Source organism: Nerophis lumbriciformis, linkage group LG03, assembly GCF_033978685.3.
Source record: "Nerophis lumbriciformis linkage group LG03, RoL_Nlum_v2.1, whole genome shotgun sequence".
In the NCBI taxonomy this organism is placed as follows: domain Eukaryota; kingdom Metazoa; phylum Chordata; class Actinopteri; order Syngnathiformes; family Syngnathidae; genus Nerophis; species Nerophis lumbriciformis.
Window position 1 is genome coordinate 53431418 of NC_084550.2, and position 15018 is coordinate 53446435.

The 15018-nt window shown below is 38.2% G+C and overlaps 1 protein-coding gene across 1 annotated transcript in view; it reads left to right on the forward strand.

The window, feature by feature from the left end:
* The window catches only part of LOC133586940 (guanine nucleotide-binding protein G(s) subunit alpha), a 107404-nt gene that overhangs the window by 16174 nt on the left and 76212 nt on the right, over positions 1–15018 (forward strand). Inside the window, exon 2 of the mRNA XM_061939403.2 lies at positions 3955–4027. Coding sequence (XP_061795387.1) covers positions 3955–4027 — 73 coding nt within the window. The remainder of the gene's footprint in view (positions 1–3954; positions 4028–15018) is intronic.

The following is a 15018-nucleotide window of genomic DNA, read 5'->3' on the forward strand; positions in this document are numbered from 1 at the left end:
ACAAAAGGTATAGATGTGTGTGTCCAAGTTTAAGGAAACTGCAGGCTGTCTTCTTTTAATAGATTTATTACAATCTTTGGCAAGCTAGGTAATGTTTGCTGTGGTCTGGAACAACATGGCACACAAACAACTATCTGAAATGCAGCCAATATTACATACAGATAATGTGTCATGAGACATGCAAAACTAAATTGTATACAAAGAGGATAAAAGTAAAGGATATTAAATTAGCTCAAATATAGCTACAAATGAGGCATAACAATGCAATATGTACATACAGATAGCCTCAATAGCATGTTAGCATTGATTAGCTTGCAGTCATGCAGTAACCAAATATGCCTGATTAGCACTCCAACAAGTCAATAACATCAACAAAGCTCACCTTTGTGCATTCATGCACAGCATAAAACGTTTGGTGGACAAAATGAGACAAAGAAGGAGTGATTTTACATGTAAACTGTTGCGTCACAGTCCTCACTACGGTGAGTTCAAGAACCGCTGAAATTAGTAGGGCAAAACGATGTTCACCAAATACTCTTATCAGTGAAGCATACACACAAATATTAAACTGGGCTTGTGTCATGTTTGTCCTCAAACAAAAAACATACTAAAACAAAAAATATATTCCCCCCCATCTTTTTCCATTTTCAGTCATTTTTAAAAAATGCTCCAGGGTGGCACTAAAGAGCCGCGGGTTGCTGACCCCCGGTTTAAGGGATTTCTTCGGACCCCGCTGAGTCCCGTACAGCATCGATGTTCTTTATTGTCCTAGAATTCACCCTCCGACCAGAAAGGGTGTCCCTAAGAACTTTAGTTCGAAGATTTTGCACAGTCCCATTCTCTCTGAACTTCCAAACCCTGTCAAAAATTCTGCTTTTAGATGGAGCAGGATGGCATCGAAACTTTCCCTCAAAAATGTATGAATGGTTGGAGAGAAAAAAAGCCTCCATGCAAAATGTATTTTCCTTGGTTGACCAAGAAATGTTGCGAAAGCTGTTGTTCCAACATCTCATGCGCGAAATCCACTTGTATACCGTATTTTTCGGATTATAAGTCACTCCGGAGTATAAATCGCACCGGCCGAAAATGCATAATAAATAAGTCGCACTTTTGGGGGAAATTGATTTGATAAAATCCAACACCAAGAATAGACATTTGAAAGGCAATTTAAAATAAATAAAGAATAATGAACAACAGGCTGAATAAGTGTACGTTATATGAGGCATAAATAACCAACTGAGAACGTGCCTGGTATGTTAACGTAACATATTATGGTAAGAGTCATTCAAATCACTATAACATATAGAACATGCTATACGTTTACCAAACAATCGGTGCCATTTTTGTTCAGCCCTTCTCATAGGTACGGAAGTAGTAGCAGGTAGCATCTTTTTTTTCCACGATGCACTTCTGCCATGACCCGCCCCCGCCGAATTTTTATTGGGTGACGTGTGTGTGTGACGATTGCTGATATACGCCTAGTCTCTTACGCGAATGAGATAAATAATATTATTTGATATTTTACGGTAATGTGTTAATAATTTCACACATAAGTCGCTCCTGAGTATAAGTCGCACCCACGGCCAAACTATGAAAAAAACTGCGACTTAGAATCCGAAAAATACGGTACACTGAAAATGAAAATTAACAGATTTCTTCAAATATTTCTAGGTTGGTTTTTTTTTTTGGTCTAGATTCTTTGCTGTTTTTTGAAGGGTTTATTTTATTTCTACATTATGACTTATAAAACAACCATCGCACTCTGCAAATAGCGATGGGGAAAATACGTATTTCACCCGAGGCTAAGTGTTACCCAACAAATCTATCACTATTGCTAGCCCTGACCTTCATGGCGAATACTTTGCTTTCGTCACCGATTAAATGCATGATACACTTGTGCGCGCCATGTGGGAATTCAGATCGGTGTTACGATGCATACCAAATGTTTTTGTTAAATGAATGTGGAACAGTGTCATCCAAACAGGTTATATGTCTTAGATTTTTCACTTTGATTATGCGACAAGAATGTAGCCATTATAGGGGCTTTTTTCCTGTGTTTGTACAAGCTGGTAGAAATGACAGTAGCATACTGTAGTACTCATGCCAGACCACTTGTTGGCGCTACATGCAACGTTCGTATCAAATTTTTGTCGGCGTGTGAACTAGGGATGTCCCGATCCAGGTTTTTGCACTTCCGATCCGATACCGATATTGTTTTTGCATTTCCGATCCGATACCGATACTGACCGATACCGATACTGACCGATACTGGCCTATCCGAGCATGTATTAAAGTTTAAAGTTATTTAGCCTACTTAGTTGTCAGAATCATGTTGAAAAGGGTTTTAGTACTCTTGATAACAACTAGCCAGCTGAATTAGGTGAGTTTGAATAATACACAATGGTTGGTAACAAGAAACTGACCTGTTTATTCAAGGATAAACACAAAATAGACAAAATTATACATGACAAACAGAAATGGCATCATTGAAACTAGGGCTGGGCGATATGGCCTTTTTTTAATATTGCGATATTTTAAGGCCATATTGCGATACACGATATATATCTCGATATTTTGCCTTAGCCTTGAATGAACACTTGATGCATATAATCACAGCAGTATGATGATTCTATGTGTTTTGATTGATTGATTGAGACTTTTATTAGTAGGTTGCACAGTGAAGTACATATTCCGTACAATTGACCACTAAATGGTAACACCCCAATAAGTTTTTCAACTTGTTTAAGTCGGGGTCCACTTAAATTGATTCATGATACAGATATATACTATCAGATATATACTATCATCATAATACAGTCATCACACAAGATAATCACATTGAATTATTTACATTATTTATAATCCGGGGTGTGGAGGGGGGCGCCGGATGTAAGTGTCAAAAAGAGTTTGATATGAGAATAAATCTAAAGTTAAAATATAGGGTAGAAATGCACCCATTTGCAGGAAATGTAGTCTTGTTTTTCAAAATTTTCTTTCAAGGCTTGTATGTCTACATTAAAACATTCTTCTTTATACTGCATTAATATATGCTACTTTTAAACTTTCATGCAGAGACGGAAATCACAACTAAATAGATCACTAATTTTTTCAGACGTTGTTGATCTGGAAATTTTTGCCTCAGCATTTTGATGGTGTGGACGTGTGGCACCGAATGGAGATAAGCGTCTCGACAGACATTACAATATTTGAACAATGATGACGAAAACGGTTTTCTCTGTCGTGTCGAAAATTGTTATGCGCTTATTTTTTTATTTGATTTTGTGCGTGGCATAGATTTGCCGTGCGCAGAGGACGTTTGAGCAGGCGCGCACCTTAGCGGCTGCGCTAGCATCACAGCTAACGTTAGCCATGCTGCTACCTCTCTGCTCGGGGAGGACGTATACGTATGTGACGTATGACGTGACAGTATGTGACGTATGACGTGACAGTATGTGACGTATGACGTGACAGTATGTGACGTATGACGTGACAGTATGTGACGTGTGTAAGAAGGTGCGCTCGCTGTCTGTGAGAGGGAGACACAGGAAAGAGTGAGAAGAGCCTGTCGTGTAATGCCAGCAGCTAAAAGCAACTGCGTGAGATTCCACATACCTGTGGATGTGTTGAAGGTGTGCTGGAAAATGCGGAACGGAAATTACGGAGCAGCAGAAAAGTGGAATGTATTATTTAAATAGGTGCGTTGGAAAACACGGACCGGAGTTTTTTTTCAAACTGGATCTGGATCGGCATTTTCCCATGCCTTGCCGATACGCATTTTTTGGCAAATATCGGCGGCCGATCCGATCCAAATATCGGATCGGGACATCCCTAGTGTGAACGTTTTGGCTCTAAATACCGTCTTCCGTGCATTAAACTGTGTCCCCTGTGGCTGCAAGCATCCTGATGACGCCTTAAGTCTTTCTGCTCTCAACTTCTCCATCTTGTGTTTTTCAGGGGCTGGCGAATCCGGGAAAAGCACGATAGTCAAGCAGATGCGAATATTGCACGTCAATGGCTTCAACGCAGAGTGAGTTGCAATTCAAACGTTGTGTTTTGATGTCCTCCGCTTGTCTCACAGCTGATTTTCCGGGAATGATGCACAGAGCTTTTAGGACGTATCAAGAACTGAAGGGATTTGTCAGCAAAAGGGAAACTTTGTAACACGACTTTAACCTGTCACATGACGTCATCAGAAAATCACATGACTACCGAGCTGAAGCACTGTGACATTTAAAAGCAAATATTTGAGGTGTGATAACATTTCACATTCAATTTATTATCTGATTGGTCTGTTAATATGTCAAGGTGTCAAGTGATGCTAGATTTATCATGAGCAAAGGCGACACACTCTTTTTTTCGGATTAAAATAATGCGATGTTTCATTAAATGGTAATTAGTGACAGGCTCAAATTGTGTGAAGAAATAGTTTAGAGCGTTTATCAAGTGTAAAGAGAAGTTAACAAGCGTATAAGAAAACCAAATTACAATAAAACTATCACCTACTTTACGGTGACATTTGCTTGGTAATATCAACTTGTTTTTGTAATTCCATCCATCCATTTTCTACCCCTTGTCCCTTTTTGGGGTCGCGGGGGGGGGGGGGGGGGGGGGGGTGCTGGAGCCTATCTCAGCTGCATTCGGATGGAAGGCGGGGTACACCCTGGACAAGTCGCCACCTCATCGCAGGGCCAACACAGATAGACAGACGACATTCACACTCACATGAATTATATTGCTCTTATTATATTGACCTTCTATTGTTGTTTGTTGTCACACTTTTAAAAAGAAATCCCAGGGATTTATCATTTTTCCCATAAGATTTTGCTTAAAAATGACAGAATATATGCTACATTTGCTGTACTGTATGTTTACAGGTAATTATTCCGTGTTTCCCACAGGACTGTAATGTATTTGTCAGTGTCTGCGTGACGTGATGATGTCATTGTTTAATTTGCATAATGGGCAATGATACATTTGCATATAATTCAAGGACTCAGGAAACTTTGACCTACCAGAACACATCAGATGGCACAAATATTAGTACCCAACGTCACAGATTTCTCCCAATAAGTACCACAAGAACGATAGAATGTACAAACCCAAAACCAGTGAAGTTGGCACATTGTGTAAATCGTAAATAAAAACAAAATACAATTATTTACAAATCCTTTTCAACCTACAGTATGTTCAATTGAATAGACTGCAAAGACAAGATACTTAACGTTCAAACTGGAAAACTTTGTTATGTTTTGCAAATATTAGCTCATTTGGAAATTGATGCCTGCAACATGTTTCAAAAAAAGCTGCCACAAGTGGCAAAAAAGACTGAGAAAGTTGAGGAATGCTCATCAAAACTTATTTGGAACATTCCACAGGTGAACAGGCTAATTGGTAACAGGTGGGTCCCATGATTGGGTATAAAAGCAGCTTCCATGAAATGCTCAGTCATTCACAAACTAGGATGGGGCGAGGGTCACCACTTTGTAAACAAATGCGTGAGCAAACTGTCAAACAGTTTAAGAACAACATTTCTCTCAACCAGTTATTTCAAGGAATTTAGGGATTTCACCATCTACTGTCCGTAATATCATCAAAAGGTTCAGAGAATCTGGAGAAATCACTGCATGTAAGCGATATTACGGACCTTCGATCCCTCAGGCGGTACTGCATCAAAAAGCGACATCAGTGTGTAAAGGATAACACCACATGGGCTCAGGAACACTTCAGAAAACCACTGTCAATAACTACAGTTTGTCGCTACATCTGTAAGTGCAAGTTAAAACTCTACTATGCAAAGCGAAAGCCATTTATCAACAACACCCAGAAACGCCGCCAGCTTCGCTGGGCCCGAGCTCATCTAAAATGGACTGATGCAAAGTGGAAAAGTGTTCTGTGGTCTGACGAGTCCACATTTAAAAAATGTTTTTGGAAACTGTGGATGTCGTGTCCCCTGGAACAAAGAGGAAAAGAACCATCCGGATTGTTCTATGCGCAAAGTTGAAAAGCCAGCATCTGTGATGGTATGGGGGTGTATTAGTGCCCAAGGCATGGCTAACTTACACATCTGTGAAGGCACCATTAACCACCAAAAAAACACCATTACATGTTATGTAGACCACAAGGAAGTGTTTTAAATAAGGATGTAACGGTATTGTAGAAACCGCAAAATTAAAAAATATTCACAATAATGCCGTGACGTATGTCTGTATCGGGACCGTAACACAAATAAACCCTGACGAAAACACCACGTTCGTCTTGAGCGTTCCAAGCCAAAACAGACTCGGTCAAGGCGCCTAGCGCCAAGGGAAATATATTTGAAGCCAGCAAAGCTAAACATCAATTTGTGAGGTATTTACATTATTAAAAGTTGAAGTGTGAGTTAACATTTCTGAGAAACTGCATTGTCCAAACTGATGTCCACTGCAGACGACAATGCTTCTCAGAAAGTAAAAGTTGAAAGACACTAAAGGGAACACTATGGTTTTACATTTGTTACACAAGATGTTTACATTGTTACTTTAAAGACACTCAACTGTAATAACGTTGTTTTTTTTAATATTTGCTTGTCACAGTGGATGTTCCAGCACTATTCTTTGCACTTAAAAGCACATGTAAGTGTCGTAATAGATAATAAATAAATGTTTGTGTCCAATTACAGTAAGTTTGTTATCTTAAACATTTACACAATGTGGCCTTTTTAAGTCTTTTTTTTTTATACATGTACCACAATAATATCATACCGTGGCCTTAGTACCGTGATAATATTGTAAAGTGAGATTTTGATACGGTGACATACTGACTGTAGTTTTAAAACGTATAGAATACAAATTCATACAAATTCACATATGCTCACATACGTACATAGGTACCTACGCTCCCACATACATACACAAATACAGTACATATTTACATACCTAAAGTTCGTACATCCACACGCACATTCAATATACAAACATACACATACTGTACATATACACTTACTGTACAAACACAAATACACACTCTGTACATATACATTCACTGTACAAACACATATACACATTCTGTACATATACATTCATTGTACAAACACATATACACATTCTGTACATATACAAGTACATATGCATACTTACACTCATGCACATAATCATGTGTTACACTGGGTGTAACACATGGCACACTGACAAAGCTTAACCTATTGTGACTATAACAATCTACAAGGTTAATGTAGGTTGCTTCTCTTTCTCCCCCTCCATTTTTCTGCATTCTTTCGTATCTCAAGTTATCATTACGTATATGTATTGTTGCATTTAAACAACTGTATTGTTGATAATAAAGGTAAATTATTGGTATTGTTCATTATCAATAGCGCTATTTCTATTGGTATTTGTATTGATCCATTTGTAGTGTAATAATGCTCATTGTCATTTCTGTATTATTTTTTATTTTTCGCTAACTGCGTATTTGCTATTACTTTTACCATCATATTTGTACATGTCGTATTTGCTGATGTTGCTCTATTGTTGTTGTTGTTGTTGTTTGCTGTTGTTGTTTTTGTCTCTCTGTCTAATCCCCCTCTTGTCCCCACACTTTCCCCCTCTGTCTTCTTTTTTTTCTCTTTCTATCCCCTCCTGCTCCAGCCCGGCTGCACTAAATGATAATATAAATACATTTAATAAAGTCAAATACAAATAAGGCAACAAGAGAAGTATCCTACACTTCTCTTTTGTAAAGTAAATCTGAACAGCCGACATGGGCATCTACATCAACTATATGATTTGCCTGAGAAGCTGGACAGGACACAAAAAAAATAAATAAATAAATAAATAAAATAAAACGTATAGAAAATCATAATATGACCCTTTTAACTTGAACACACACAACTACCGTATTTTTCGGACTATAAGACGCAGTTTTTTTCATAGATTGGCCGGGGGTGCGACTTATACTCAGGAGCGACTTATGTGTGAAATTATTAACACATTACCGTAAAATATCAAATAATATTATTTAGCTCATTCACGTAAGAGACTAGACCAGTGGTTCTTAACCTTGTTGGAGGTACCGAACCCCACCAGTTTCATATGCGCATTCACCGAACCCTTCTTTAGTGAAAAATTAAAAACATTTTTTTTCAAATTCAAGAAAAAGTCATATGTTTTTTTTTTACTGGTGCACAAAATGAACTGTGCATGAACATCGCCTTGTTTAAAGAACAAAACCAACACAGTGCATGAACTCACAACAAATTACACACCTTACACACGTTACCATGAATTGATTAACGTGGACCCCGACTTAAACAAGTTGAACAACTTATTGGGGTGTTACCATTTAGTGGTCAATTGTACGGAATATGTACTGTACTGTGTCCTTTGCAATCTACTAGTAAAAGTTTAAATCGATCAATCAAACAACCTGCAAATCAGATGGAAAATTAGAGGGAACATTGTTTGGGGGTATCCATAATACGCCGATAGGGAGAAGTTTTTATTTACACGATAAGTCGGATGTGTCTTTACCTCCGCCGAACCCCTGAGGCCGACTCACAGAACCCCTAGGGTTCGCTCGAACCCAGGTTAAGAACCACTGGACTAGATGTATAAGATTTCATGGGATTTAGCGATTAGGAGTGACAGATTGTTTGGTAAACGTATAGCATGTTCTATATGTTATAGTTATTTGAATGACTCTTACCATAATATGTTACGTTAACATACCAGGCACGTTCTCAGTTGGTTATTTATGCCTCATATAACGTACACTTATTCAGCCTGTTGTTCACTATTCTTTATTTATTTTAAATTGCCTTTCAAATGTCTATTCTTGGTGTTGGGTTTTATCAAATAAATTTCCCCAAAAAATGCGACTTATACTCCAGTGCGACTTATATATGTTTTTTTCCTTCTTTGTTATGCATTTTTAGGCGGTGCGACTTATACTCCGGAGCGACTTATACTCTCAAAAATACGGTATACCTTTAGCAGGATAAACCAGCTACATCATAGGAGAAATGTCACCCTATTGCCAGCGTCACACATTAATGTATGTACATTCGTCCCTCGCCACTCCGCGCTTCGAATTTTACGACTTCACTCTATTGTCATTTTTCAAAATGTATTTATTTCAAAAATCATATCTTGGTTCTCGCTGTTTTCCGTCTGACGATGGCTTATTATTAGTGAAAAATATACATACTTAAGCACATTGTTCATGTTTTTGGCAAAGCATTATGATTATCAGACTTTTTCACAGGTTAGCGGTTGTGTTTAAGAACTGTTTGTGTGTGTGTGTGGGTTTTTGCGTAAGAGTCAATCAGTATTACTGTACAGAATGTAGGGTTGTATGGTATACCGGTATTAGTATAGTACCGCGTTACTAATTAATCATATTCAGTACTATACCGCCTCTAAAAAGTACCGGTGCCCCACCCCCCATCGTCGTCACGTCGTGTCATTGCTGGTTTACGACCAGACGAGCATGTTCGGCAGCGCACAATCACAGAGTACTTACAAACAGACGACGTGTCTCGACAGAAAAGGGAGAACGGACGCATTTTGGCTTAAAAACTAACGATAAAGGTGAAGTTATAACACTGAAACGCCCTCAGGAAGAGGTGCTTTAAGACATGGCTAGCTAGCTAGCGGCTAAAGTCCATCCGCAGTCTGCAGTGTTTGTTACTTCTAAATCACTAATCTTTGCCTCCATGGCGACAAATAAGTACGTTTATTACAAGTATCATCCCTGCAGGACGAGGAATAGCTAAACATGCTTCACTCCACACCGTAGCTCACCGCCGTCACCGCTAATGACGCAGTTCATGAATGTAAACAAATGCCATGGGTGGATCTACACCTGACATTCACTGTAATGATACCAAGTACAGGAGCTTATCTAGTTGATACTACTATAATTACATCAATATTTTTTAGCATCACAAAATCTTATTTCATTTAAAAAAAATGTATATTATGTTTATAAACTCAGGAAATAGGTCCCTGGACACATGAGGACTTTGAATATGACCAATGTATGATCCTGTAACTACCTGGTATCGGATCGATACCCACATTTGTGGTATCATCCAAAACTAATGTAAAGCATCCAAACAACAGAATAATAAGTGATTATTACATTTTAACAGAAGTGTAGGTAGAACATGTTAAAAGAGAAAGTAAGCAGATATTAACAGTAAATGAACAAGTAGATTAATAATCAATTTTCCACCGCTTGTCCTTAATCATTTTGACAAAATAATAGAATGGAAAATGACACAATGTGTTACTGCATACGTCAGCAGACTAATTAAGAGCCTTTGTTTGTTTACTTACTATTAAAAGACAAGTTGTCTTGTATGTTCACTTTTTTATTTAAGGACAAACTTGCAATAAGAAACATATGTTTAATGTATTGTAAGATTTGTTGTTAAAATAAAGCCAATAATGCTATTTTTTGTGTTGCCCTTTATTTAGAAAAGTATCGAAATACATTTTGGTACCGGTACCAAAGTATTGGTTTCGGGACAACACTAACAGAATGTCTTACTTTTGTCTGATATGTACAAACCCCGTTTCCATATGAGTTGGGAAATTGTGTTAGATGTAAATATAAACGGAATACAATGATTTGCAGATCTTTTTCAACCCATATTCAATTGAATGCACTACAAAGACAAGATATTTGATGTTCAAACTCATAAAATTTCAAGGCTGCAACACGTGCCAAAGTAGTTGGTTAAGGGCATGTTCACCACTGTGTTACATGGCCTTTCCTTTTAACAACACTCAGTAAACGTTTGGGAACTGAGGAGACACATTTTATAAGCTTCTCAGGTGGAATTCTTTCCCATTCTTGCTTGATGTACAGCTTAAATTGTTCAACAGTCTCCGTTGTGGTATTTTAGGCTTCATAATGCGCCACACATTTTCAATGGGAGACAGGTCTGGACTACAGGCAGGCCAGTCTAGTACCCGCACTCTTTTACTATGAAGCCACGTTGATGTAACACGTGGCTTAGCATTGTCTTGCTGAAATAAGCAGGGGCGTCCATGGTAACGTTGCTTGGAGGGCAACATATGTTACTCCAAAACCTGTATGTACCTTTCAGCATTAATGGCGCCTTAACAGATGTGTAAGTTACCCATGTCTTGGGCACTAATACACCCCCATACCATCACACATGCTGCCTTTTACAGTTTGCGCCTATAACAATCCGGATGGTTCTTTTCCTCAGTCGTCCACAGTTTCCAAAAACAATTTGAAATGTGGACTCGTCAGACCACAGAACACTTTTCCACTTTGTATCAGTCCATCTTTGATGAGCTCAGGCCCAGCGAAGCCGACGGCGTTTCTGGGTGTTGTTGATAAACGGTTTTCGCCTTGCATAGGAGAGTTTTAACTTGCACTTACAGATGTAGCGCCCAACTGTAGTTACTGACAGTGGGTTTCTGAAGTGTTCCTGAGCCCATGTGGTGATATCCTTTACACACTGATGTCGCTTGTTGATGCAGTACAGCCTGAGGAATCCAAGGTCACGGGCTTAGCTGCTTACGTGCAGTGATTTCTCCAGATTCTCTGAACCCTTTGATGATATAACGGACCGTAGATGGTGAAATTTCTAAATTCCTTGCTATAGCTGGTTGAGAAAGGTTTTTCTTGAACTGTTCAACAATTTGCTCACGCATTTGTAGACAAAGTGGTGACCCTCGCCCCATCCTTGTTTGTGAATGACTGAGAATTTCATGGAATCTACTTTTATACCCAATCATGGCACCCACCTGTTCCCAATTTGCCTGTTCACCTGTGGGATGTTCCAAATAAGTGTTTGATGAGCATTCCTCAACTTTATTAGTATTTATTGCCACCTTTCCCAACTTCTTTGTCACGTGTTGCTGGCATCAAATTTAAAGTTAATGATTATTTGCAAAAAAAAAAATGTTTATCAGTTTGAACATCAAATATGTTGTCTTTGTAGCATATTCAACTGAATATGGGTTGAAAATGATTTGCAAATGATTGTATTTCGTTTATATTTACATCTAACACAATTTCCCAACTCATATGGAAACAGGGTTTGTATTATTTTCTATTATTATGTCTACTATATTGGGTAAAACCAATTTCAAGGGGGCTATTTGCGTAGTATTTCATGTCTAGAGTTCTCTAATCACGTTAAACGTATTTAGAATGTTCTAACCTGTTTTATTTGCTCTAACTATAAAAATATTCTATTCATGAATAAGAATTCCTACTTTGAGAAAACTCACTTATTGCGGTCAGGTCTGGAACAGACAGGAAACACTGTCATTATGATTATGTAACGTAGCATCTTCATGAAAAAGCCAGCACAATGTTATCTTCTTTTAAGGTAACAGGCAGGCTTGTCACGTTGACATTTAAAAGGGTCATATTATGATTTTCAATCTGCATCTAAAACACTTCCTTGTGCTCTTCAACACATGTAATGGCGGTGCCATGGTCCACAATTTGCATACATTTTATTAGCCGCTTTCTGAGTGTCTCTGAAAATGAGCCATTTTGAAAGTCAATAAAGGCCTCATTCCCCTCTCTACCCCTTCAGCCATGTTGTAGTTTTAGCGGTAAATACTTCTTTATTTATACCGACAAATATCATAAATTCCAACTATACGCTACTTCTTACTAAAACTGGCAACAGCGGATAATTTCAGCATACAATTTTAGTCTGACACGTTAGTTTATTAGTTTTCTCTTCCAACGCCATTTAGTCCATATAGCTATAAATATACATGCTATGTGTTATTATTATGTCTGTCTCCCTATTTGAATCAACTATTGTTACTGGACATACCGTTTTATTGTACATACTAGTGTTGTCCCGATACCAATATTTTGGTACCGGTACCAAAATGTATTTTGATACTTTTCGGTATTTTTCAATACTTTTCTAAATAGAGGGGACCACAAATAATTGTTTCTTCATATGTTTGTTATTGCAAGTTTGTCCTTGAATAAAATAGTGAACATACAAGACAGTTTGTCTTTTAGTAGTAAGTAAGCAAACAAAGGCTCCTAATTTAGCTGCTGACATATGCAGTAACATATTGTGTCATTTTCCATTCTATTATTTTGTCAAAATTATTAAGGACGAGCGGTAGAAAATGAATTATTAATCTCCTTGTTAATTTACCGTCAATATCTGGTTATTTTCTGTTTTAACATGTTCTATCTACACTCCGATATCAAGTAGTTACAGGATCATACATTGGTCATATTCAAAGTCCTCATGTGTCCAGGGACATATTTACTGAGTTTATAAACATAATATTAATTTTTCTTAAACGGAAAAAGATTTTGTGATGCTAAAAAATATCGATGTAATCATACAGTAGTAGTAGTATCGACTAGATACGCTATTGTACTTGGTATCTTTCCAGTGGATGTCAGGTGTACATCTTTACCAAAATATAACTATAAATGTCAATGTTATGTTTGTGCTGTTTATGATTGTTGCCTTTGATGAAATAAATCCGAAACAAGATGAAATACAAACATCCGTCCATCCATTTTCTACCGCGGCGGTGCAGGAGCTTATCTCAGCTGCATTCGGGTGGAATTCTGAGGAAACTTATCCTTTTCGCGTTTTGAACGGTTCCAACAGCCTAAAAAAGTGTTTTTCAACCACTGTGCCAAGGCACACATATTGTACCGTGAGATATTGTTTGGTGTGCCGTGGGAGATTATGTAATTTCACCTAATTGGGTTAAAAATATTTTTTGCAAACCAGTAATTATAATCTGCAAATGTGCCGTTGTTGAGTGTCTGTGCTGTCTAGAGATCGGCAGAGTAACCGTGTAATACTTTTCCATATCAGTAGGTAGCAGCAGGTAGATAATTGCTTTGTAGATGTCGGGAACATGGTTTGTTGTGATCCCAATATACAGACGACAGCGGGAGGCAGTGTGCAGGTAAAAAGGTATCTAACGCTTAAACCAAAAATAAACAAAAGGCGAGTGCCGCTAAGAAAAGGCATTGAAGCTTAGGGAAAGCTATGCAAAACGAAACCAAAACTGAACTGGCTGCAAAGTAAACAAAAAAATGAATGCTGGACGACAGCAAAGACTTACAGCGCGTGGAGAAGCAGACGGCGTCAACAAAGCTGACATTACAATCAACAACAAAATAGGAGCGGAAGACAAGAGCTAAAACACTACACAGGAAAACACCAAAAACCTCAAAATAAGTCACAGCGTGATGTGACAGGTGGTGACAGTACACCTACTTTGAGACAAGAGTTATAGTGATGCATGCTTGGTTATGGTTTGAATTCATATCCAACAATTGTGAGAACTACTTTTTACTGTCAATACCGGCTGCTGGGTTTAATTTTTTAATATCTTCTGCTGGTGGTGTGCCTCGGGATTTTTTCAATGAAAAAAAATGTGCCTTGGCTCAGAAAAGGTTGAAAATCACTGGCCTAAAACAGCACAAGCATCGGGCATTTTTCTTCAAGAAAAGTCAATGCCAACCGGAACGCTCGCTGGCCCACCACTTCGAGTCTCACATATTTAATGAGCCGGACGTGACGTCCGGTGAATACTACATAATTGGAGCAAGGCAAGATTGTTTTATAAATATATCCTCAATGTTTCCATGGTTTGATTCCACATTTTCGACACTTAAGGGGATCCAAATATACAAAAACAGGTGTCGACAGGCAAAAACAACTGATTTTGCATCTCATGATTCCTTCAAGGCAATTGTTTTGGAGTAAATCAGTCAAAAGCTGGCATATCCCAAGAAGAAAGTGTTATTTATTTCAGTTTTCCAACAAACATGGCTGCGGGTCAAATCATCTCCCCCCTTGTCTTGTGAGTTTCTTAAAACTTGAACCCCAGTGGATGCAGAGAAAAGACAAGTCACATTTTTCTATTTTTGATAGTCTTTTTTTTCTTTGAAAGGCTGGGCTTAATCATGTGTCGGCCCTCACAGCGCCTTCACACGCCCCGGCCTGGCGATGCATCATTATTATTGTTATTATGATTACTATTATTAATG